Source organism: Drosophila albomicans, chromosome X (genome assembly GCF_009650485.2).
Source record: "Drosophila albomicans strain 15112-1751.03 chromosome X, ASM965048v2, whole genome shotgun sequence".
In the NCBI taxonomy this organism is placed as follows: Eukaryota; Metazoa; Arthropoda; class Insecta; order Diptera; family Drosophilidae; genus Drosophila; species Drosophila albomicans.
The window spans coordinates 18,711,704-18,735,432 of NC_047627.2; the positions used below are offsets into that span (position 1 = coordinate 18,711,704).

Consider the following 23,729-nt stretch of genomic DNA (forward strand, 5'->3'; position numbering starts at 1 on the left):
CCATAAACATATTTATCTACATATACCATATACCATATATTATTTATATACTTTTACACAACAATATTTTTTTTTGGAATGCGCGCAAAGAGGGCGGAACACATGCTCAAATATTTATGGAGAAAAAAACTTATAAGTACATTACTTGATATAACTTATTGAGTATAGATAGATAATTTCACTTAATGCCACAATTCAACAGCAATTGTTGCGACGTCACAAACATTTGTTTTCAAATTGAACAATACATAAGTTGTTATTTTCTTTTGCAAATGGGGACCAACTGTTAGCTTAAATCAACTAAATAACTAACAATAACTAAATGTACGTGTTTGTTGAATTGCTTAAATGCAACTATAAAATAGCAATGTTATAAATGTTTACAATAATAAAAAAAAATACATAAATACATTTATAATATAAATTTGTTTCCTTATATGTTTGCATATAAGCATTAGGTACATCAGATTAGAGAAAGAGAGGCCCAGCCTTAGCACAAGCGAATGCAATGCAATTCAATTCCTTCCTTCCTTCCTTCCTACAATTTAATATCACAAGACGCAGATTCCATTCAACAACAAACAACGCTGGCAAACTGCTCGGCAAGGTACTAAAATAGCCATTCTAATTTCATTTAGCATCGACGCAGGCATCGGCTGTCGAATATATATGTATATAAGTATCTATTGATCGCTGCTTTGCTGCTGTTCATAGATGAAGATAATGTCCTGATCGGTGCCAAAAGCTGTGCGAGCCGTGTCCATGGCCTCCGACAAACAACGGCAAATATCTGCAAATAAATTAATGAAGAACATTACAAATTGATGAGCAACATTAAGGAAGTTGTACTTACGTCCATCGTGCACCTCGGGATTGTGGTAGTAGAGCTTCTTGCTGTCCATGTCATAGCCGCAGAGTACCACATAGTGTCCGGCATATCTTTTGTTTTTATCCGTGGGCAAACGTGTGTTTTGTGCAATACAAGATAGATGAAAGCAACTTGATAATAAGCAAAAAGTTAGCCAATCTACAAAAGCAACTAGGTAACTACAATTTTGCACAATTTGACAGTCAGAGGCAGCAATTGAGGTTTCGCAGTATTGCAGCTATCTCTATGAAATGCTATTTTCAGCATTAAAAATAAATACAATTTGTATCGTTCTTGATAAAGTTCAAGCTTATTTTAAGATCTAACTACTATACGGTGTATCCTAATAAAATATGGAATAGTATTTCGTTTTTGAAGGTATTCAATTGCTATTGTGGAACTCTGTGCCTAACTTACTAACTTGCAAGACATTTGATTATTTAATAAGTATATAAATTTCTTAAGATTCCAACTCTCAGTAATTTACAATTTTAAATTTAAATTATTCCGAGAGCTCAGGTTTTAGTTTGCATCTTTCAATTTAGTTGAGACACAAACCATAAAATGTCCTTCAACCAGTGCTTATCGAAGACACAAATCAATTAGTTGTTAGATATTTGCATCATTGAAATGTTTTTGGTAAATATTGATATTTTCATTGATTGCTTACAAGTTGTTCGATTATTTTTGGTTTAAACAATTTGGGTAGTCCAGTTATATGTATAAAGTTTGTAATTCAAAGTTACCTTTGCTCTTCTGAACCATCAACAAAGTGTTGACTGACAAAGTATATAATATAATTCTAAGTAGTATAACAAACTCGGACTGGACTGTATTCGTGCAGAGAAGAATGAGAGGAAGGATCAGAGAAAGGAATCAGGACTCACCCAAATTTCTCGAGCGCATTGCGTTTGCAGATGTCACAGGTAAGTAGCGATGCATTAGTCAGCAGGATGACGGGTCCGTTTCGGGCCAAATGCTTGATTATCACATCCATATCGACGGTGCGTTGCATCACACGCAGTCCATGAGCTTTGGCATCCTTGAACTTGCGCGTCACACGCTTCTCGTCCTTGTCAATGATTTTGGAGTAATACATGTGCTGTGTGTAATTGGGATCGATGCCCAGCGTTTGTGTGTAGTACTCATGACGCACTTGGTAGCGTTGCAGCAGATAGCATAGATCAATTGTCCAGGTGCTCGAACCAAAACCTTCCTCCTTGCAGATTGCCTCAAAATTGTTGAGAAATTGCTCGCGTTGTGTGGTCGACAATATCATCAGTATGCAGGACAGGCCACAGTCCCAGTTGTAGCGTTGTTGATAGTGTGTCAAATTGTAATGTTTACTTTGCGGTAACACGTTCATGTTGCTTTCAAATTGTTATTATTATTGCTTACTCCGTTTTGTTTATATAAACTGTATATTTTATTGCAGTTGGAAGAAGGTTGCAATTCTAATAATTAAGAATTTATGAGTGTGCACTTCGAGTGAATGTTTAGATGCGGAATTGTTGACAAAACTGCAAAACAATTGTTGTTTATTTTAATTTGAGTTTTCATAAACAAAAAACTAGAAACTTAACCAGACCCAATGCAAACTCACTTTGCCTTGGACTTAACAGAACGCTGCTAACGCAAGCAAGAGAAACAATACGCAAAAGTGAGCAGCATGCGCAAAATTGAGTAACTTTAAGTAATGCAAACTCACTTTGCTTTGGACTTAACAGAACGCTGCTAACGCAAGCAAGAGAAACAATACGCAAAAGTGAGCAGCAGGCGCAAAATTGAGTAACTTTAAGGAAATTCGTTAAATAAACCTAGCAAAGCGTTCCACAAATTTATATTTCAATCGTAAGCAATTTTAAACACCTCAACACACTTTGTTCAATACATTCTTTTTACTTTTTCATCACAGTAACAAAACAATTTTCGAATGTCATAACATTCGAACTGCAAGTTAACATTACCAATCCATTTCGAATTCGTAAGCTGGGCTCGGCTCAATATGATTTTTATAGTATTTTTTAGCATATTTTTTCAGTTTAACTTGTGGTCACACCGGTTAAGTTGCATATAAATTGCAGGCAATCAAATATGCACATTAAATAGAGATAAAAGCTTGGCTTGCTGATAGCCACAGCTACTTTTACATTAATATAAAAGTGTTACACATATTTAGAATCTCTTAAACAATAACAATCATTGCACAAACACTATAAAAATCGTTTTAATTCGTGCAAACAAAAAATATACACATTTGGAAGCGTTCAACTTACAATATTTGATTTTAATGAAACAACTTTAAAATAGCGCGCAATTCAATTTGTAAAATATAAAATGCAATGCATCAAATCTTGCTAAAAAAAAAAATATATGACAAGGAATTGAAAAAACATTTGTGTCGTGTGAATTTGGCCGTTAATAAAATTAACTCATTTACTACTGGATAACTTTAAAAACATGTTCATATGAACACTTGTTAATCTGTGCTTCAACTTTATCCATTCATGAATGGGAATCTGATGATTGGAATAAAAATAGACGGTAGTTAGTTAAATTGAAGAATACGGTGAAAAGAAGCTGCTCTTCAAACAACGCGCCTTATCACGACGCTTCAGTTATGAACTGGTAAACATAAGGTGGAACCAAAGATTATTTATCGTGATTACCTCGATTTTTTATTTTTAATGCTAAACAGCAGTACAAAAATACATTCTTATTACGAACAACTAATCTAAAAGTAAAACCATTTATACAATTGTGAATTAAAATATTTGGTTGCAAAACACATCGATGTTTTCCACAAAAAAGAATCGATATATAATATGTGAGAAACATCGATGCATCGATAGTGCCATCGATGTATCTTCATCTCTAGCTAGTGTGCGAATTCCAAAAGTCGTGCACGTCCAGAACTGGTCGGGTAAATAAATAAATATATTAAACAATAATATGAAGTGATTTGTGTATATGGCAAATTTGATATTTGGGTCAAAAGCGACATAAGAGCGGCGCCATAGTCAGTAGACTCAATAGTGTATGTGTGGTTGTTTGTGATACGCATGTCGCTAATATGTACAATCTACACATATGTGTATATTTATATTTGTATATGCATGCGCAAGCATGTGTGTATGTAACAGTGTGTGTGTGTGTGTGTGTGTGTGTGTGACCTTCGTGCAATCATTTAGCTTGGCCGAGTTTTGCCAATTATAATCAGAGGAAGAGGCGCCCAAGCAAGCAACCAACACCATCCTGTGTTGTCTACACATTATATGCTTTTCTTTCTTTCTTTGCTATTTGTTGTTGCTCTCGTTGTTGTTGTATTATAATATAATCATTGTGTTTACCTCAGAGCAGAGCAGCTGCTGTGTCGTTCCGTTACTTTGCCGGCTGCCAAAGTGCATTAAGTAGGCAGCCCTTGTGTTTGATTATGTTGCGTCTAATTAGATTTCGCAGCCACCTGAGAGAGCTTTTAACAGCGGCAGTAGCAGTAACAGTAGCAGCATGCCATTAAACAAACAACAAGAAGAACAAGGACAACAACAATAACAACAGCACAGCTGTAGAAGAAGCAAGACCACTAATGAATTTTGTCGTTCTTTCTCTTTGCAGTTGACAGCAACAACATAAAATAATCATAATAATAATAATAATAATAAAGACAACTCAACTCGACATCAAAAATAGACAGCCGCCTCTGTGTTAATAGAAGACACTACGTTCTTTATACTTTATACAGTAAACAAGTCTAGTCAACAAACAAACAGACCAAATGAGCGCACAACACTTTTTCCTCCTCTTCTAGCTAAAAACGAGCAGCACAAACCAAACCAAAAAGAAAAATAAAATCATAAAAATTAATAAATCAAACAATACCAAATTTGCTACACAAATACCCAGACACACGCACGCACGCACACTTAGTCCAAGATGCGTGTGGTGGCAATGGTAAGTGGCGGCAAGGATAGCTGCTACAACATGATGCAGTGCGTCGCCGAGGGTCACGAAATTGTCGCGTTAGCCAATTTGCATCCAAAGGATCGAGGTAACTTCAATTAACACTCCCACTACATACATAAGTACAACATATGTACATATATTTACTTGTCAACATTGTGTATTTGGTTTATCGTTTAACAATAATGCTAATAATGCAGATGAACTGGATAGCTTCATGTATCAGACCGTTGGACACATGGGCATCGAGATACTTGCCAGCGCAATGGGGCTGCCACTTTATAGACGGGAGACCAAGGGCAAGAGCACACAGACAGGCAAACAATATGTGCCCACCGATGATGACGAAGTTGAGGATCTCTACAGTCTGCTCGAGACGTGCAAGGTAACAACCACCCCCCTAAATCCCCAACTTGAAATCCAACCCAGCACGAATTCAGTTTCTATTGCATCCACCAGGAAATGTCTATAATAAATATTCATGAGAGGCGCACAGATTGTAGTGTCTGATTAGCGATTAACGATGCAACTAGGTAGCGCATGACGTTAAACCTCTGATACCCTGTTATTTGATAGTCTCCCAATGCGGGTATAAACCTTATTATATATTACAACGACTCTGTAAAGTGTACTCATAGTTATCATATTTATAATTAGCTGCAAGTTGTGTCTTAGCCCAGAAGATTGGAGGTTAACAGTTATTATATCTAATTAGACGAGATATATATATTCTATATTTCAGTCAGATTTCGAATTAGATATTTAATTTAATGGGCAATTTCCGCTCTACTTAAATTCCGATTTAAGATTGTAATTCTATATATTTCTGCTTAGCTAAAATTGCGACAACAATTACGATCTGTTATATATTATAATCACCTAGAATTCATTTACTATACAAGGTACTAATCGAATTGAATTAAGAACTTCTTTTTAAAAAAAGAAAACAAAACTAAGTGCGGTTAAGGTGCATTAATTTTAGAGTTTGAGAACAGAAGGTACACACAATAATAATAATAATAGGTATGATTACTTTCTGAGAAAATAAACTTGCAAGGTTGTGTAAGAAACAAAAAAGAAAGAGAAAGAGAGAACCAAGTGCAGCTGCACCGCAATTCAATGCGTAAGTTGAGGAATCGTGACAGTCGAGTAAACTTTATCTGTGTCTTAGTTTGTTGTTAATTCAATCAAAACTCGACAAATAAGGCTAGCGTGCTGAAGAGCACTAGAAGACAGCGAATCCTTTTGCATTAAGGATATCTTGCAACGTCAGCACTTGGCTACACATACGTATATATATATTTGTTGATTGTCTGTAAAATGTCCTTGAACGTGTTGTGGCGACCCACAAACAAAACAAAACGCAACGTAACGAAACAAATAATCAAAATAATTGCGGAAATTAGTTTCGCTTCGTTTGGGTAATCGTAATCTAATCACAAGAAATGTCACTAAACACGTGAAGCATTGCAAATATTTGTTTATACTTCAGTCGCTTTCTCTCTCACTCTCTTTCACTCGCTCGTCTCTTTATCAGAAATGAACTCAACACTTTTATACACAATTTCAATCCCTTTTCAACTTGATGCATTGTTTATTCTACTTATAATTTTAATTATAGTACTATAAATATATTGTCGATCTGCAATGCTGAGCTCTCGTCTGCATATTGATAATACTATCACATTACGATAACCGCAAAGTCGAAGCTACAATAATCAGGAATATTGACTTTAAAGCAAATGAAATTCAAACATCGAGCTTATATTGTGTCCATTTATATACAATGAAATTCCACTTATGTCCGCTATCAGTAATTATTATGTTAATTGCTTTACGGCAAAGGTGTTAACAAAATGGAAACTAGCTCATTAGTCTGGAAATTTCAATAGATACGTTATCTAAAAGTTGTAATTAAGTCCGTTTTATAGCCAAATGAATTATTACTACATTTTTTTATGTAGCAGTATTTTTCAGACATTAGCTCTATAAACATAAGTTATTATTCTATTTTGCATTTAACTTACGCTTTTTATTATATTTCTAACTAAGCATTTAAAATGTTAAGCCAATTAACATCTACTAAATGGAAATGTACATTTTTCTATTCAGTTTTAATGGCACATTCAAAAAAAATAACAGATTATTTAAAAAATATATATATTTATTTAATCTTAGCTTAATGTGGCTTAAACTATTTTAGGCCAATCAATTTTAAAGTCACATTTTTTTTGTCGAAATGAAAATGAAATGATCAGCACATTTAAAAGAACAGATTATTCAATACCAAATAAAATAGATTTAAATTGGAAAAAATACAAAGTTGTAAATAGAAAACTAATACAGCAAATTAGATTTGTATATTGGAGTATTTATAATAATAATTTCTATATGAGCGCTTTTGAAATATAATTAGTCCTTGATGATATTTTGTTTATTTTTAAAGATAGATCATTTGTTATGCTTAAAAGAAGAGGTTCAAGACTTGCATATTATATAGTAATATATTCATATACTATCATAAAAGTTATCAATACTAAATAAAAATGTTCTTCCACAATATATGATTAATTTATATAATAATAATAATTCTTTCATAATATGTCTTTTTCATAATATATTTATAATAATAATATTTATCATACTTACTTTATCATATTTCTCAATGTTTTCATTGAAAAACTTCTTCCACAGAAGATAAAAAGGGAATAATAAGATTTATCATACTAGCTTTACCATATTTCTGAATGTTCTCAAAGTCAATTGGATTATTTATGTTTGTAAACGCTTTTGCAGCACGAACTCAATGTGGAGGCGGTAGCCGTTGGGGCCATATTGTCAGACTATCAGCGGGTACGCGTGGAGAACGTGTGCAGCCGCCTCAACTTGATATCCTTGGCCTATCTGTGGAGGAGAGATCAGACTGAACTGCTGCAGGAGATGATCGACTGTCAGGTGCACGCCATCATCATAAAGGTGTGTATTCAATTAAATAAATGAAGTATAATTAATTTTCACTCTTTTTTTCTTTTAGGTGGCTGCATTGGGCTTGGTGCCCGATCGCCATTTGGGCAAATCGCTGCGTGAGATGCAGACGCATCTGCTGAAGATGCGCGACAAGTATGGTTTGAATGTGTGCGGCGAGGGCGGTGAATATGAGACATTTACGCTCGACTGTCCGCTGTTCAAGCAACGGATCGTTGTCGAGGACATTCAGACGATTATTAGCAGTGCCGATCCCATTTGTCCCGTTGGCTATATTAATTTCACGAAGCTAACGCTACAACCGAAGGAGCCAAATGCCGGCGGTGATGTGGTGTTTGTTAAGAAATCCCTTGACTATATTAGCGATCTCAACGAATCGACGTACAGTGATTTGAGCGATCCGGATTTCAGTGAAACGGAATTGGAGCTAATTGAGAAGGAGACGCGATTGCGTGAATCGTTGAGCCAGAATGAGTTGATATCGCGCAGCAATTCATTTGGACGCCATTTGGCCACATCATCGTCCTCGCCGATACCCATTGTAACGAAGAGCGCCAGCGTCGACGAGCCCATACCGACGGCAGCGGGGGGCGGTAGCTGCATCACTGGCAGCGCCTCACTGCTGCTGCTGGCCAATGCGAATCAATCGACATCGACATCTGCATTGGGCGGCGCCACAGCCACCGCTGCCACAAACAGTGGCGGTGGCAATTGCAATAGCAATGCCATTGGCCTTGGCCTTGGTATCGGAAGCAATGCATTACAGGCGAATAGTTGCTGCGGCTTTGGCAGCTCACATCCATTGGGCAGCAGCACGGCCGCCGTATGCGGCTCGCTGTCGCTGGCCATCTCCTCGCTTGGGCTGAGCACGACGCAGTGCAACAATAATGCGGCGACGGCGACGATGCCGCCGGGCCAAACACAGCCACCGAGTCCCATGAAATATGAGCGAGAGTTTCGTCCACTCGCCAATGAGCCGCGTGCGGCCATCAATGCCAAAGGCTGGATGTGGCTGGCTGGCATACAGGGTAAACAAACCCGTTTCCCTTCCTCACCCCATCACAACAAATAGCATTCAATACTCCCCTTCTTTTGATTCACTTAACTAATCAACTTCAATCTTGTTTTTTTAGGCTGTGCTGCTACCATGGAACTGGGCATGCAACAGGCATTGGACACGCTGCGTCAACTGTGCCACACTCATGGCTATGAGCTGTCGGATCTGTGCTTCACCACACTCTATGTGCGCTCCATTGCCGAGTATCCGGCACTGAATAGCGTCTACTTGCAGGCGTTTAACTTTCACAACCCGCCGACACGTGTGTGCGTCGAGTGTCCGCTGCCAGACGATTGTCATGTGATTATGGAGGCCATCGCATATCGGGCGCCGGCCACGCATAGCGGCGATGATAGCGAGGAGACACAAACGCTGCTCAATGGCCGACGCAATACGATGCATGTCCAGGGCATCTCACATTGGGCGCCAGCCAATATTGGTCCATATAGTCAATCCACGCGGGTGAGTCACGACAAACACAATTTCGTAGTACTTGACAACATTGTAACTTAATGGCATGTGGTGTGTTACAGATTGGCGACATCACGTACATTTCGGGCCAAATTGCGCTGGTGCCGGGCAGCATGACAATCATCGAGGGCGGCATTCGGCCGCAATGCAAACTGACGTTGCGTCACATCAGTCGCATTGCCAAGGCAATGAATGCTCAGGGCCAGTTGCGTGATGTTGTCCACGGCATCTGCTTTGTCACCCATCCGGCATTCATTGGCGAAGCGCGACGCCAGTGGGAGCGACGCACCACCAACGCCATCATGGACTACATTGTGCTGCCCGCCCTGCCCCGCGACGCCCTCGTTGAGTGGCAAGTCTGGGCGCACACGCACAACGATCGTTTCGACTGTAAGCATCAATTTTTAATGGAGTGTATGTAATAGCTAGAGCTAGACCCAGGCATAAAGTGTTGTTATCCTAAACCAACTTTGCTGTAGATCAAACTGTGTCAAGTACATAAACTATTCTTAAAAGGGTTAGCTATGGCAGCTATATTTCTATGCTGCTAAGACTTAGTATTAGCCAAGTTCATTCTATGAAATTATTAATCTACATGTAGCTTGCAAATTATTAATTTATAGTTGATTCCAACAAGCCCAAGAAACCAGCAGTAATTTAATATTAAACAACAATATTCGTTATATATAAATTAAGCAGAAATATCGTACTTTATAATATCATATATATTACTGAATCTTTTGTATAGGCGTTAAACTTTATATATAACATTTTCTGTTGGATTTATATCCGTAAAATTTATAATATTATAAAGCGCGATATTTCTGCTTTCAACTTATACAGCCCAAATTGAGACTCACATTTATAATCGTACTTAAAGCTATGGTAGTATGTACATAGAGATCATTTTTCATTGTTCGCTTAATCAAAGACAAAGATAAGAAAATTGTATCTTATGCAGAACGTTTTTCAAGGCTTTAGTTTTTTGGTAGCTATATTTTCTTTATTTTAGGTAAATGTGTAAATCGATTATGTTGTAAATTAATTAGGAAAAGCTCATAATGCGCAACAAACGTGAGTCTTTAAGATTTGATCTCAAGAGTCATAAATTATCACAGCCGCAGTATAAAGTACACAACTTGAGAATCGCTGAGAGAGACTTAAGAATTTACTAGACAATTCCAATTGGAAATGTGACGACCATAAATTAAAAGAGTCAAAACAACAGTATAATAATAATAATAGTAATTAACTTTGGTAACTAGTAGTATCTAGTAATAATTTAATTGTTAAAAATTATTATTATTGTTTGCCTTACAAGTTATTCACTCCGATTGTTTATTCGTTTGTTTTGGCAGATGAGGAAACCGGCTGCTCGGTCAGTGATTACACGATTTCGATACGTCGTCGCTGGAACTACGAGAACAATTGTGCGGCGATTGTTTGCTACGTGGCCACCGGTCTGGCCTCCTCCACCACCCAGTTGACGCAGCTAAGCGACGACGTGCTGAGCAATCACTGTCGTCTTGCCCAATGCCTGAGCGTCGAGAATCTGGACGAGATACTCACATACATTGTGAATCGTCTGCTCAAGGATTATCCGATAGCGAAACGACAACAACAACAACAACAACGTCCATTGGAAGCGCCACGTGATGTTGTCGCTGATGGCGAGCAGACATCAACAACAGCAACAACAACTACTACAACAACAGCAACAACTGCCATGCCCACAGAGGCAACATCAATGCCACAACAACAACAGTTGCCACCCGGAGGCGCTGGCGATCAGCAGCCATCGTCGTTAGGGGGCGGTGAGGCGGCAACAAACGCGACGGCAGCGAACAGCAAATTGCCAGCGATTCACTTGAAACTGTTCTATCAGGTGAATGCGGCACCGCCAACGGATCTGCTGTTGCAGGCGTTGCATGACTTCAGGCACAAGTGCCACGAGATGGCGTCCATTGTGTACACGGTGCTGCCGGCGTGCAGTCTGCACAACTTTAGTACGTTCCTGTCCATATGTGGAGTGCGGCACGAGTAAGGAGGGAGGAAAGAGATAGACAGAGAGAGAGAGAGAGAGTGTGAAATGTGAATGGAGTGAAGAGTGGAGAGAGGAGAGAGCATGGGCAACTGGATGGAGCTAAAACGTCCAAAGTTTCAATTTTGAAACAAAAACACCAATACACATAGAACACACACATATACACACACACACACGCACATTACTTTAAACTAAGAATGCAGGCTGCAAGACGCCCATTTGTTGATATTGTTAACTAGCATCTGTATCTATTAACTATATACATATATTTACTATAACTATTTACAAAACAAACAAAGAAAAAAAACAGCCACAAATTGTTTCGGACCAACAACAACAACAACTAGAAAACGCAAACAAATTGATGCATGGCAACTCGAAAGTGTTTCAAAATTTAATCATAATAAAAATATACAAAGAAAAATGGGGAAAACAACAAAACAAAACCAAAAGAAACAAAAACACCACAAAATACCAATTGAAATCGCAATTCTCTAATCTAATGCAAACATTTTTGTGCACAACTTGTCTATCTACAACTATTTAACTACTACAACTCTATATATATATATACATATATATACATACATATATATTTATGTATATGTATACTCAAGAAATCAGAAGATAACCAAAAAGCGTTAACATGATCAAAACACATACAAATATTTTCGATGTGCTTTTTCATTTTCTGCTCAGAGGTTTCGCCATTTTTTTTCGATATATTTCGATTTTATTTACTCTACTATATATTGTCTATGTAATATTAAAATATTACACGTCAGTTTTTTTTGGATGAGACTAGCTCAACTTTTTTCGACCAAGTACGAATTGTTCTACAAGTCGTTTAACCTTAACTATGCCCATGTATTTATATATCGTCTATATACGAGATGCCTATTAAAAAAACAAACAACTACTAATATACCCCCTCCCCTATCTTACAAAGCGAGAAAAGAATAGTACATTTTTTTTCAGGTTGTACAAACCAATGTTTTGCAGGCAAATAAATATTTTGCGCAAATTATTTGTCCTGTTTGCCTTTCTCCCTTCGCGATCCCACTTTAAGATTAATATATGTATACATTTTATTACCACACAATTAAAAACGAGTCGATTGAGTTTGTTCAATCCTATGCAAGTCTAAAAAAAAAGAAAACAAGCAACAAATTGTTAATAACTCAATAACTTGAAGAATTGCACAAAAATGTTGAATAAACAAAACATTTGTGGAATGAAATTGAGAATTGAGAACGTATGTTGACATGTCACTGATTATGATTATTAAATGCTATTATTGTTATGAAGAAAAAAAAAGAAATATATTGATATCGATTGCGTGTCATTACAAAAACCATTAAACAAACAAAAAAAACATACAAAAATGGGCGTTTCATTGTTTTAGGGGAAAAAACTATCTTGCTAGTTAAATTTGAAAACTTAGATAAAATTTTAAAAGAAATTCGAGATCCGTATAACGAAATTACTCATTTGATTATCTTCATCTTTCTGATTTGATTATCTTCATCTTTCATAGTTTAGCTGTTTGTATCAATAGACAAACGGAAATGACGATATCGTTAAATATTTGAATTTGCGAACGGAGAAATCACTGGAAACACTCCAAACAATTCAAGTAACGTCTCGAAGTACACGTCAGTGATTAGAGAAATGCAGATTATTGATACTACACTCTTGCGAAATTTATTTGTTTTTCATCATCGAATCATATATATTTCAAACAAATTCTAAACAACAATAGAAATCTTCTGTAAGAGAGAGCGAGAGAGACATAAAAAAAAAGCGGAGATAACGAGCACAAGCAGTCAGTGTCATCGGCCTTGATTTTAAAAACGGTGACGAAAACTAAAAACGTTGTTTGAAGCCCAAGACACACACACACACACGCATACACAAACAATACTTTTGGAAGTGCGCTCTCTCCTTCCACTACACTAGCATGGTTGGGGAAGTTTCCAGTTAGGTCTATCGGTTGGTGAGCGGCTACGCAACGCCAATCAGAATTGCAGCAGCCACTGACGTGTACCACACGTCAGAGCATAAACAAAGCCGTTGAATAAATAGCCCGGCAATGCAGAGAGCCATCAACAGTTTCAAAACAGACAGCAAAGAAATAATAACGCATCGGCACACATAGAAAATCGTTTCTATTACATTGGAATATACATCAACTAGAACGTGCGATTCGAAAATATATTAAGTGAATTTTGTTTTTTTATATATTTTTTTTAAAACATAAACAAAACATTCAAACTGTGACTGTGAAATTGAAATTGTGTACAAAAGTAATTAATAAAACCAAGCCAAAAAAAAGACAACAAAGACTCAGCCAATAATAGTGCTCAAATTTAACATATAAGTTAGGAAAAGTAAGTATATAACTACATACATATATATCACATATTTTAAAAGTTATGTTTGTTTAACAACAAATCGACTATCGATAAATTTCAGAGTTTCACAACACTGTGTGTGAAGTTAACACTGACGTGTACTTGGCACAGCTTTCTATGTGTGTGTGTGTACGTGTGTGTAGAAAGCGCCGGCACAAAGCACAGTAATCGCAACATTCTTTCAGTTCTGTTTCAAACGTCAAGAGAGAAAATTTGAAAGCAATAAGCTTAAGGCAAAGTTTCAAGTGTAAGTTTTTTTTTCATTACTTTTGCCCAAATTAATTCGATGGAAATTCTTAAACGCATTAATACGTTTTAATTAAAAGTAAATGCAAGCATACGAATTAATGGCGGCAATGAAATAAATAACCTCGTTGCACATGTCGCTTGCGGTGTCGCCATGTTGGCAATGTGGCCACAAAGGCAAAAAACGCAAAAAAAAATAAAAAAATATTCCAAAACTTGATGTACTACAGAGTAAAGCACATGTTTGTTTGTCAGTGTGAATTGCTGCACATGCAATGCAAGTTGTGCGCGAATAGTTTTCATATATTCCGTTCGGTCCAATTTTGTGCCTTAAAAACGTCACTGCCAGTGTGACCCCTTCTTACATTTCGTATGACGTGTAACAAAAACTCGCCCACCGTGCATAATTAACACACACAGTACACATACACTAGTGTGACAAAGACAGACAGCATCAACAAATTAGCATAACATAATTTATTAACAAAGTTCATTCACATCGAGCCAACAACCGGCTATTGATGTTGTTAGCCGAACATTTACATATTAGTGCGTCGTCTTTCTGTGATGTACACACTGTTCTAACTGCACTTCACAGCTGTTCATTTTCGATCGATACTTTTTGCACTCTGTGTCTCTCTTCTCGCTCTCTGCTTATCTTGATGAGAAGATGACATAGCAACAACGATTGCCAGTTCAGCATTTTATGATTATCACACAATTGCGCGAATACGCGAAAAAAAAGTAAATTCAAATTTAAAATGTGCGGCAGCACACACACATGCACATATACATAGCCATGCGCCTGCGCCTACTTAACGTTGTCTGGCATCGCGTCGCTGTCTCACACACACTTGGGTAATTGTGTTGGTGTCTGCGACTCAATCAGCTTTGTACACGTCATTTAAACCAAATCCCTCAAGCTATCTAAATAAGTTGGTTATTTTACGCCGCAAAAAATTACACGTCACACATCTATAGAGAATTAAGCACAGTGTGTTCAGCATAGGCAAAACGCCAGACAATTTAAATGTGAGCAAATAACACAAAAATACTAATGCAAATATTACTGCAAGTTTTTTTTGCCGGCTAGAAGAAAAGACGACGCCTACCACCCTTTGTCAACTTTCACCGGACGGGGCGTGGGCGAATTTTTGTAGTAGTAGTTGTAATTCTTATAGTTTCCTTCTTGCACACTCATTGACAATGCAAAAGGCGCTTAAACGTACCACAAATTTCGAGTACAAAACCAGTTTTAAGAGAGTTGAATAGTGTGTGACGGCCGGCAATTTGTTGTTTTATTTTGTGAGCAACAGTCTCCGCCAAGAGTGTAAGCGCGAACGAGAAAGCATACGAAACAAAAAAGAAATGTTACCACGTATACAAAAAAATTCTATAGCAACGTTGTTGTTGTTCGAGACGACAACGCCGCTAACAGAGCCGCGACGTCGACGTCGGTCAGTGTCAGTGAGTTGCGCTGCTCTGCTCTGCTGCCGGGCAGAACACAAAGCTGAGCAAAGTCAAGAACAGTGTGCGGGCAGCTTAACAGTTGTTAAAAGGTTAGCCACAGAACTAGACGTGTTTTTACTATCTCTCTCTCTTTTGCTTCTCAGGTGTGTGTGAGTTTGATAGTAACTTACTTGTGTTTCAAGTACACATGGCATTTTTATATTTATCACCGGCCCATAAATTTGTTTAATACCAAAAGTAGCACACATAGCGGTTCTTTTACCTGTTGACAGCGCAACGTCAGCGCTTTTTTTTTGGCAGTTGGTTATGCTCTCTCGCATTAAAGAGCGCACTCTCTTATTCTGCATACGTGTGTGTGTGCGTGTGTTTGTGTGTTGACGTGTACAAAAGTTAAGCCTAGCTTTCTCACATTTTACTAATCCGCGCATTTCTTTTCTCTCTCTCTCTTTGCAGTTTTTTTTGTTTAGTGTCGTGGACTAAACATTAAGACTAGTAATTAAAGGAACTCTGCAAATAAAATGAAATTGTGCATTTTACTGGCCGTCGTGGCCTTTGTTGGCCTCTCACTCGGTGAGGAGAAGAAGGAGAAGGACAAGGAGCTGGGCACTGTTATCGGTATCGATCTGGGAACCACATACTCATGGTAAGGGTCATCACTATCTTTATCGCAATTTACAAGTCGTTCCAATTAGAGGAACATGCGATAACATCTTCAGTTTCCAATTGACAAATTTAACTAACAAACACGTTTCTTTTCTTTGCTGCTTTTAGCGTTGGCGTTTACAAGAATGGACGTGTTGAGATCATTGCCAACGACCAGGGTAATCGTATTACGCCCTCGTACGTGGCATTCACTGCCGATGGCGAGCGTCTGATTGGTGATGCCGCCAAAAATCAGTTGACCACCAATCCCGAGAACACTGTCTTCGATGCTAAGCGTTTGATTGGTCGCGAATGGTCCGACACCAATGTGCAGCACGACATCAAATTCTTCCCCTTCAAGGTGGTCGAAAAGAACTCCAAGCCTCACATCAGCGTCGACACATCGCAGGGTGCCAAGATCTTTGCTCCCGAAGAGATCTCCGCCATGGTGTTGGGCAAGATGAAGGAAACCGCTGAAGCCTATCTGGGCAAGAAGGTCACACATGCCGTTGTCACAGTGCCAGCATACTTCAACGATGCTCAGCGTCAGGCGACCAAGGATGCCGGTGTCATTGCCGGACTCCAGGTGATGCGTATCATCAATGAGCCAACAGCGGCTGCTATTGCCTACGGTCTGGACAAGAAGGAGGGAGAGAAGAATGTGTTGGTCTTCGATTTGGGTGGCGGTACTTTCGATGTCTCCCTGCTGACCATTGATAACGGTGTCTTCGAGGTGGTGGCCACCAATGGTGATACCCATTTGGGCGGTGAAGATTTCGATCAGCGTGTCATGGATCATTTCATTAAGCTGTACAAGAAGAAGAAGGGCAAGGATATTCGCAAGGACAACCGCGCTGTGCAGAAACTGCGTCGTGAGGTCGAGAAGGCAAAGCGTGCCCTGTCTGGTTCCCATCAAGTGCGCATCGAAATTGAATCTTTCTTCGAGGGTGATGACTTCTCCGAGACATTGACACGTGCCAAGTTCGAGGAGCTGAACTTGGATCTCTTCCGTTCCACATTGAAGCCAGTGCAGAAGGTGCTCGAGGATGCTGACATGAACAAGAAGGACGTGCACGAGATTGTGCTGGTCGGTGGCTCCACTCGTATTCCCAAGGTCCAACAGCTGGTCAAGGACTTCTTTGGCGGCAAGGAACCATCTCGTGGTATCAATCCCGATGAAGCTGTTGCCTACGGTGCTGCCGTCCAGGCTGGTGTGCTCTCTGGCGAACAGGATACAGATGCCATTGTGCTGCTCGATGTCAATCCACTGACCATGGGCATTGAGACCGTTGGCGGTGTGATGACTAAACTGATTCCACGCAACACAGTCATTCCCACCAAGAAATCGCAGGTGTTCTCCACCGCCTCCGACAACCAGCACACTGTCACCATTCAGGTGTACGAGGGCGAGCGTCCCATGACCAAGGATAACCATCTGCTCGGCAAATTCGATTTGACTGGCATCCCACCAGCACCACGCGGCATTCCCCAGATCGAGGTCTCCTTCGAGATTGACGCCAACGGTATTCTGCAAGTGAGCGCTGAGGATAAGGGCACCGGCAACAAGGAAAAGATTGTGATCACCAACGATCAGAACCGTTTGACGCCCGAGGATATCGATCGCATGATCCATGACGCCGAGAAGTTCGCCGATGAGGACAAGAAGCTCAAGGAGCGCGTCGAGTCACGCAACGAACTGGAGTCCTATGCCTACAGTCTGAAGAACCAGATTGGCGACAAGGAAAAGCTGGGTGCTAAGCTGAGCGACGATGAGAAGACCAAGCTGGAATCTGCCATCGATGAGTCGATCAAATGGCTGGAACAGAATCCCGATGCCGATCCAGAGGAGTACAAGAAACAGAAGAAGGATCTGGAGGCCATTGTTCAGCCCGTGATTGCCAAGCTGTACCAAGGAGCTGGCGGTGCACCACCACCAGAGGGCGGCGAGGCTGGCGATGATCTCAAGGATGAGCTGTAAACCGCAGCTTTGAGCCGAGAGTGATCGATCGCGGGGAGTAGTGGACGGATTGATTATATAAATAGTTTTTGCAGACTGATAAACAATTATAAACTTAATTGCAACAACAAGAATACAAGTAAATAATTAAACAAACAAACAAACCGAGAATCCAGTAAACAAATTAACAAGGCAACAGCAAAAGAAATCTATCACAAGCACACCAAATCCCCAAAGCAACAAACCAGCAAAAAAAAAAAAGAGAGAAAGAAAAATAGCTTAACAAACAGCTCAAACAACACAAATCGCCGCACTCTAAATTCCTTGTAGCACATTATATTTTTTGTTTTGTTTTTTTTTTTTATTTCTATATCGTATTACTATACTATTATTTTTTTTTCATTTAAATTATAATTTGTGAAAACGAAAAAAAAAAGAATTCCTTTCGGGCCTAGAATCACAAAACCGAGCAGAGAGAATTTTAGGTAGGTTGGGGAGAGATAATGATAACGATAGAACGTTTGTATGATTATGATTATAAAAATATGTCAAGTAGAATATGGGGTGAGAATCGTGTGTGTTCCTCGCATTCCTTTAACAAAAACAAAAAGAAACCACAATGGCCAATCAATTCCCTCAAAATCCCGAAAACTGTATATTTTTTGATAAAAACGATAAACGCTAATCTTCTAATTGAGGAATCACAAATCAATAGGTTAGCTTACAAGTTATAAACAATCTTATTAAGCAGGAAAAAAAAAAAACAAAATACAAAATGTTATATGAATAAGAAAGAGCGCGTGACAAGAGAGAGACAACCGAAAGAAGGAGCTGCGGGGCAATAAAAGAGATAAACTTGAATAATTACAAAAGCAAAAAACAACAGCAAGAAAAACAACACAGAAAACCACATAATAATAATAATGATAATGGATCCTTCGATTTTACGAAGAACCTAATAATTTATTTAAAAACAAAATAAAGAAAAATAAATTGAAAAAAAAAACACAATTTACTAGTTTTTACTTATTACAGCGCAAGATGGTTTGGGGAAAATCGGGGACTTAGGAACACAATAGATCAAATGCACATTGAAATATTATTGATTTCAATAATGATTTTTTTGTTTTGTTTTGTTTTGTTTATTTTTCATTCTTATTTCTTTACGAATTTCATTTCCTTGCGCATTCAGATTCAGTTTTGTTTTTCAGAGTTACCTCTCCGATTTGTGGGGAGCTTTTCTTTGCTCTCTGCTCTTTTTCACCCGATTTGACGTGTAGTAATCTTAATTATCTTAAATACATTAAAAAAATACATAAAATATTTGTTTTGTATGTTTTTTTTTTTGTTTTGTTTTTGTTTTTCTTGTTTGTTTTCATTTTAAATATGTATATAAATAAGCTAACGGTATATTTATATTGTTTATTGTGTACACATGTGTATTTCACTATATATTATATGTATATATATATATTCTTATATACGTATGCGCTCTCCAAAATACGACTGACAATTATTTCGGATCTCCTCGTAGCTTGCTGTTTGTTGGTTGGTTGGTTGGGTTTTTGTTTGTTGGGATAAACGGATAAAGGTTCTTCTCCTGCATTTTTTCAAATATGTAGCTCATTCCAATTCGCTCCTTTCAGGTGTGTATTGAAAAGGGGGGGATCGGGGAAAGTGTTGATATTGGGTTGGGAACTTGACTAAATATTATTAAAAACTATGCTAAACATTTGTTTTAGCCCGTTCACTTAGTAAATAAAATGCAAAGAATAAAATTGAATTGAATGCGCTGCTGCCCCCACCACTGACCACAGGGCTGTCAAAGCTGAGTTTTCTTTGTGTATGCGTCTCTGTGTGACTGGCTGCGTGTCTGTATGTATGCGTGTGTGTGTGTGTGTGTGTGTGTGTGTGTAGAAGCTGCACTTTCTAAATGATAAGACGACTTTCGCATAAGCCTCGCATAGTTGTAGTTGGTCCTTCCTGCTTTGTGTGTGTGTGTGTGCCTGTCTGTGTGTGTGTTTGGGTATTTGGTTGTTGTTGGTGTAACGGCTGCTGCAAATACATATATTTTAGATGCGCTTTGGAATCGTATCGATGGCATTGTTCTCAGGCTCTTCGTCCTTGGGTGGCTGACCGCGTTGCTGCTGTGCCAGATCGGAATCATGAACGACATTAGAAGAGGTTTGCATTTATTTTATGTAGAAGATTTGCCACAATTTTTGAGAGCGCGCGCAACAAGAACAAAGATACAAAGAAAAGGAAGACACAATAAAAGAGAAAGAGAGAGAGTGAAAAACGTAAAATGAAACAATCAAGAGAAAGCAGCAGGAATATGAAGACTATACATACGGTGTGTATCGAATATACATATGTATTATATCATATAAAGTGTTGGGGGAGGGACGGTGGAGGGAGTAAAGGTAAAATAAAGTATTTGATGTGTACACATGTGATTGAAGAAATTCGTATTGTTGTCTTTGTCGCTTGCATTGAAAATGCGCCTTGTTTGAACAGGATCAATCAGTCAATTTGTTGGTAGTATTGATGTTTCAAAATGGTCGCCGACCTTTCAAATCCAATCCAAACTGTGAGAAAGCTGCATACATACATACATACATATGTATATACAAACACACACACTTGTGCGTGTGTCACTTGGCACTCTTTGAGGTTAGGTGCGAATGTTCATCATGATAAATAAAAAAAGAATGAAAAGTGTGCGTGTGTGAATAGGTGTATGAATGTAAGTGTCGCAGTGCAGCAAGAATGAAAGAAAAAATACCCAACCAATAAATAAGTAATGTATAAGATACAATAAAAAATAATGTGCTTGCTTTATTATTGCTTAAATGGTCATTCACAACATTCGGCATATCAACAATGTAAAATCGCAAAATGATAGTAGTGAAATGATGTGTAGTTGTTGTTGTTGGTGTCGCAAAACTGTGTTGGCGAATGGGGGGAGGAAAGCAAAAGATGCATTGCGTATGTATGTATGTATATGTATGTATTTATCTATGGTCAAATCTCAATGTAGCAACTAGCTTTTGTCAGTTATATAAGCTAGCTTAGGCATCGTGCATGTGATAGTTAGAATGAGATAGCATTATCGATAGCAGTAGCATAGCTCTGTTACTGTATCACAACAGTCCTCAAACGCATTGCTAGAGAGATGGGGAGAGAATTTTCAATATCTATTCTGCTTCGGCCTCGGGATCGGGACGACTTAGGATCTCCTGACAGAGTGCGATGTAGTCCTAGGATTTTGTTGATGGATGTTCATAATTTTGTTGTAGAAAATATAAATAATAATAGAAAATGTATAGCATAGCATGGGAGAGAAATGAAATTATTATGAAAATCAAAAGCAATAAATATATATAAAGCCCACAAAAAAAAAGAATACGATGAACAGATACATACATTGGTTAATCCAACACCACAGATCGATCCACAATACACATTGAAACGGAAACTTATAGAGCGAGCGAGTGAGACAAGCGATCGATATATATGCAATGGGATTAGTATGATATGTGATCATATTGTATATATATTATATATGGATAGAGTCATCGATCGGTGTTGTGTGTGCTTTGCTTTTGTGGCCTAGACACAAATATTACGAAAATGATACACTGTAAAATTGTATTAAATATCAGTTTTGTTTTTATTTTAGTTATTGTTATTATTACTTGTCATCATATCATTTTTTTCTTTGCTGTATTTGTTTTTTTCTTTCCTTTTTTCTTCTTTCATTCTTATGTTTTGCATTAAATTAATCAGTATCAGTTATATATCAATTGTAAACAGTTTTTTTTTTTTTTGTTGTTTCTTTTTTTGCGGTATGCACTCGTCAACTAATCAACGTTCCTTTGTATCGACTTCTCTATATATATATTTTATTGCTAATTTGCTTAAAAAATTTTCACTTTTATTGTTATGTACTTGTTTGTTTTACGGGGTTCCTTTCTTATTTTTGATTCAGCATGCACAAATCTTCTATTACATCATATCTTCTCTGCACACATAGTGTTCTTTTTGTTTTTTTTTTTGTTAATCCATAAAATAAAAATGAAAAGAAAACTAATCGAAGAAAAACTAAAACACAATTTGTCGTATGTAAAATTTTATAAAACTATATTGTTTAAAAAAAATATAATAGTGATATAGTATTTAATATGTATATATTGCAAAATAAACTTTCGTTTTATATTTGCGCCTATAAGAGTAACAACAAAATTATAGGTTATGTTTTTTCTTTCCTTTTTTTTACTTAAAAAAAAAAATGTTTTGGACCCTTAAGAACTAAATGTGTTACGACGCTGCATGGCTAAAAACAAGCTTGGAAATCATCATTATTAAAGAACACACACAATTGATTTAATATTTGTTAACTCTGCAGCAGATCGTATTGAAACTATCATCTTTATCTACAACCAATTAGATAATCGGACTATCTTGAAGATTTTGTCGCAAGAGTATTTCAAATTCGGTGTTCCGAAGTTAATGTAAGTTTTGTTTCTAGTATGCAGCGTGGTTTCTTACAATTTAAGTGTGACCATATCAATTAGCAAATTGTTTCGAACAGAATAGTTTTTCTTTTTTTTTTTTGATAATATACAAATACATATGTATGCATTTAAAATATATATTAATGTCTATTAATAAACATATACATATATATAAGTATATAAACATATATAATTATGCGGGTGTGTGTGTGTGTGTGTGTTAGTGTCTTCTATCTGTGCAGTTGTTTCAAATTTACTTCGTTACAAAGTTATTATAATTTGTTTGTTTTAATTTTGTAGGTTGTCTTGTTCCTGGTTTTCAATAGTTTCGTGATATTGGCGAACCTCAGCTTTCTTTTCGTATGCGTCTTCACATTGCGATCAATTGGATCGTCATTGCTGTTGTAGTTGTTGCTGTCGATGTTGTTGTTGTTGTTTGCTGCTGCATTTTTGTCTACATTTTTTTTTTTTTTTTTTTTATTCTTTTGGCCTGCGAGACGTCCTTCCGATCGTTTTCTATTTTTCTCGAATTTTTTTGCGATTGAACTGTTGTTGCGAGACTTGGTTTTCGAGTTCGTTTTACTATCGGTCTTGGTTTTCTTGTTATCGTCATCGCTATCGGAATCGCTTGTGCTAGTGGTGTTAGAGGTGGTAGAGTTGCCGCTGCTGCTTGTTGGTATTGATTGTGTAGGTTTTGTGTCTGAGCGCGACTCATCACATTTCATGGGACTTTCTTTCTTCTGTTTCTTCTTCAGATTGTTTGTATTTTTTTTTTTTTTTTTTAAAGGAGGTGGAGGAAATGGGGTGGATGGTTGTTAGGATAGGTTGAAAATAATTTTGTATTTTGTTGGTTTTTGGTTTTTGTTGTTTACTCTACAAACATAGCTTCAATAGGTTTTTGTCAGCGCGTCAAGTGTGTGTTTGTGTGTGTGTGGTTCTTTTTTTCTTTCTTTTATATGTATATGTATCTATGTATATAAATTATAAACAAGCATTTACATATACATACATATAATATTACTATTAAATAGTAAGTAATTAAATTTCATTAATTTTCTTTTTTGTCGTTCTAGTTGATCTTGTTGTTCATCTTATTAG

The 23,729-nt window shown here is 37.5% G+C and overlaps 5 protein-coding genes across 16 annotated transcripts in view; 2 read left to right on the top strand and 3 right to left on the bottom strand.

Moving 5' to 3' along the window:
* LOC117563229 (casein kinase II subunit beta) overlaps nt 1-23,729 on the bottom strand; it is a 124,893-nt gene that overhangs the window by 95,277 nt on the left and 5,887 nt on the right. For 2 of the 8 annotated variants that reach the window (XM_034241434.2, XM_034241440.2), the window contains exon 7: nt 22,153-23,380. The exons of 3 other annotated variants lie outside the window; for them this stretch is intronic. In XM_034241434.2, coding sequence (XP_034097325.1) covers nt 22,904-23,380 — 477 coding nt within the window. In that variant the 3' untranslated portion in view covers nt 22,153-22,903. Of the gene's footprint in view, nt 1-18,502; nt 20,262-20,942; nt 21,375-22,152; nt 23,381-23,729 lie in introns of those variants that run through there. 3 more of the 8 variants (XM_034241457.2, XM_034241449.2, XM_034241465.2) reach the window with 3 other exon arrangements.
* Nucleotides 1-23,729, bottom strand: part of LOC117578361 (V-type proton ATPase subunit D 2) — a 127,123-nt gene that overhangs the window by 8,897 nt on the left and 94,497 nt on the right. The window lies entirely within an intron of this gene.
* On the bottom strand, nt 61-2,490 carry LOC117564044 (protein GUCD1). 2 transcript variants are annotated; one of them, XM_034242657.2, is made up of 4 exons: nt 2,472-2,490; nt 1,756-2,388; nt 854-999; nt 61-790 (listed from the first exon to the last, which is right to left on the bottom strand). In XM_034242657.2, exons 2-4 carry the CDS (start codon nt 2,232-2,234, stop codon nt 684-686), a joined length of 732 nt encoding a protein of 243 aa, XP_034098548.1. In that variant the 5' UTR covers nt 2,235-2,388; nt 2,472-2,490; the 3' UTR covers nt 61-683. The 2 variants fall into 2 exon arrangements, with proteins under 2 accessions (XP_034098548.1, XP_034098558.1); XM_034242667.2 differs by lacking the exon at nt 2,472-2,490 and having other exon boundaries at nt 70-790; nt 854-939; nt 1,756-2,465.
* Nucleotides 1,712-12,544, top strand: LOC117564031 (uncharacterized). Of its 2 annotated transcripts, none has more exons than XM_034242645.2 (8): nt 1,712-1,794; nt 4,484-4,916; nt 5,029-5,213; nt 7,625-7,804; nt 7,863-8,841; nt 8,947-9,332; nt 9,404-9,731; nt 10,700-12,544. In XM_034242645.2, the coding sequence occupies exons 2-8, from the start codon at nt 4,802-4,804 to the stop codon at nt 11,383-11,385; spliced, it is 2,859 nt and encodes a 952-aa protein (XP_034098536.1). In that variant the 5' UTR covers nt 1,712-1,794; nt 4,484-4,801; the 3' UTR covers nt 11,386-12,544. The 2 variants fall into 2 exon arrangements, with proteins under 2 accessions (XP_034098536.1, XP_034098528.1); XM_034242637.2 differs by lacking the exon at nt 1,712-1,794 and adding an exon at nt 3,682-3,791.
* Nucleotides 13,521-18,912, top strand: LOC117563213 (endoplasmic reticulum chaperone BiP). Of its 3 annotated transcripts, none has more exons than XM_034241413.2 (3): nt 13,521-13,775; nt 15,969-16,158; nt 16,287-18,912. In XM_034241413.2, the coding sequence occupies exons 2-3, from the start codon at nt 16,034-16,036 to the stop codon at nt 18,133-18,135; spliced, it is 1,974 nt and encodes a 657-aa protein (XP_034097304.1). In that variant the 5' UTR covers nt 13,521-13,775; nt 15,969-16,033; the 3' UTR covers nt 18,136-18,912. The 3 variants fall into 3 exon arrangements, with proteins under 3 accessions (XP_034097304.1, XP_034097295.1, XP_034097313.1); XM_034241404.2 differs by lacking the exon at nt 13,521-13,775 and adding an exon at nt 13,934-14,046; XM_034241422.2 differs by lacking the exon at nt 13,521-13,775 and adding an exon at nt 15,594-15,658.

Excerpts from the sequence above, each read along its gene's own strand:
- LOC117564044 (XM_034242657.2), bottom strand. The coding sequence starts at position 2,234 with ATGAACGTGTTACCGCAAAGTAAACATTACAATTTGACACACTATCAA. Across the intron at positions 1,000-1,755 it reads AATGCGCTCGAGAAATTTGG|TTGCTTTCATCTATCTTGTA; the intron begins GTGAGTCCTGAT and ends CTTATTATCAAG. Across the intron at positions 791-853 it reads TCCCGAGGTGCACGATGGAC|ATATTTGCCGTTGTTTGTCG; the intron begins GTAAGTACAACT and ends ATTTATTTGCAG.
- LOC117564031 (XM_034242645.2), top strand. The coding sequence starts at position 4,802 with ATGCGTGTGGTGGCAATGGTAAGTGGCGGCAAGGATAGCTGCTACAAC. Across the intron at positions 4,917-5,028 it reads TTTGCATCCAAAGGATCGAG|ATGAACTGGATAGCTTCATG; the intron begins GTAACTTCAATT and ends CTAATAATGCAG. Across the intron at positions 9,732-10,699 it reads GCACAACGATCGTTTCGACT|ATGAGGAAACCGGCTGCTCG; the intron begins GTAAGCATCAAT and ends TTGTTTTGGCAG.
- LOC117563213 (XM_034241413.2), top strand. The coding sequence starts at position 16,034 with ATGAAATTGTGCATTTTACTGGCCGTCGTGGCCTTTGTTGGCCTCTCA. Across the intron at positions 16,159-16,286 it reads CTGGGAACCACATACTCATG|CGTTGGCGTTTACAAGAATG; the intron begins GTAAGGGTCATC and ends TGCTGCTTTTAG.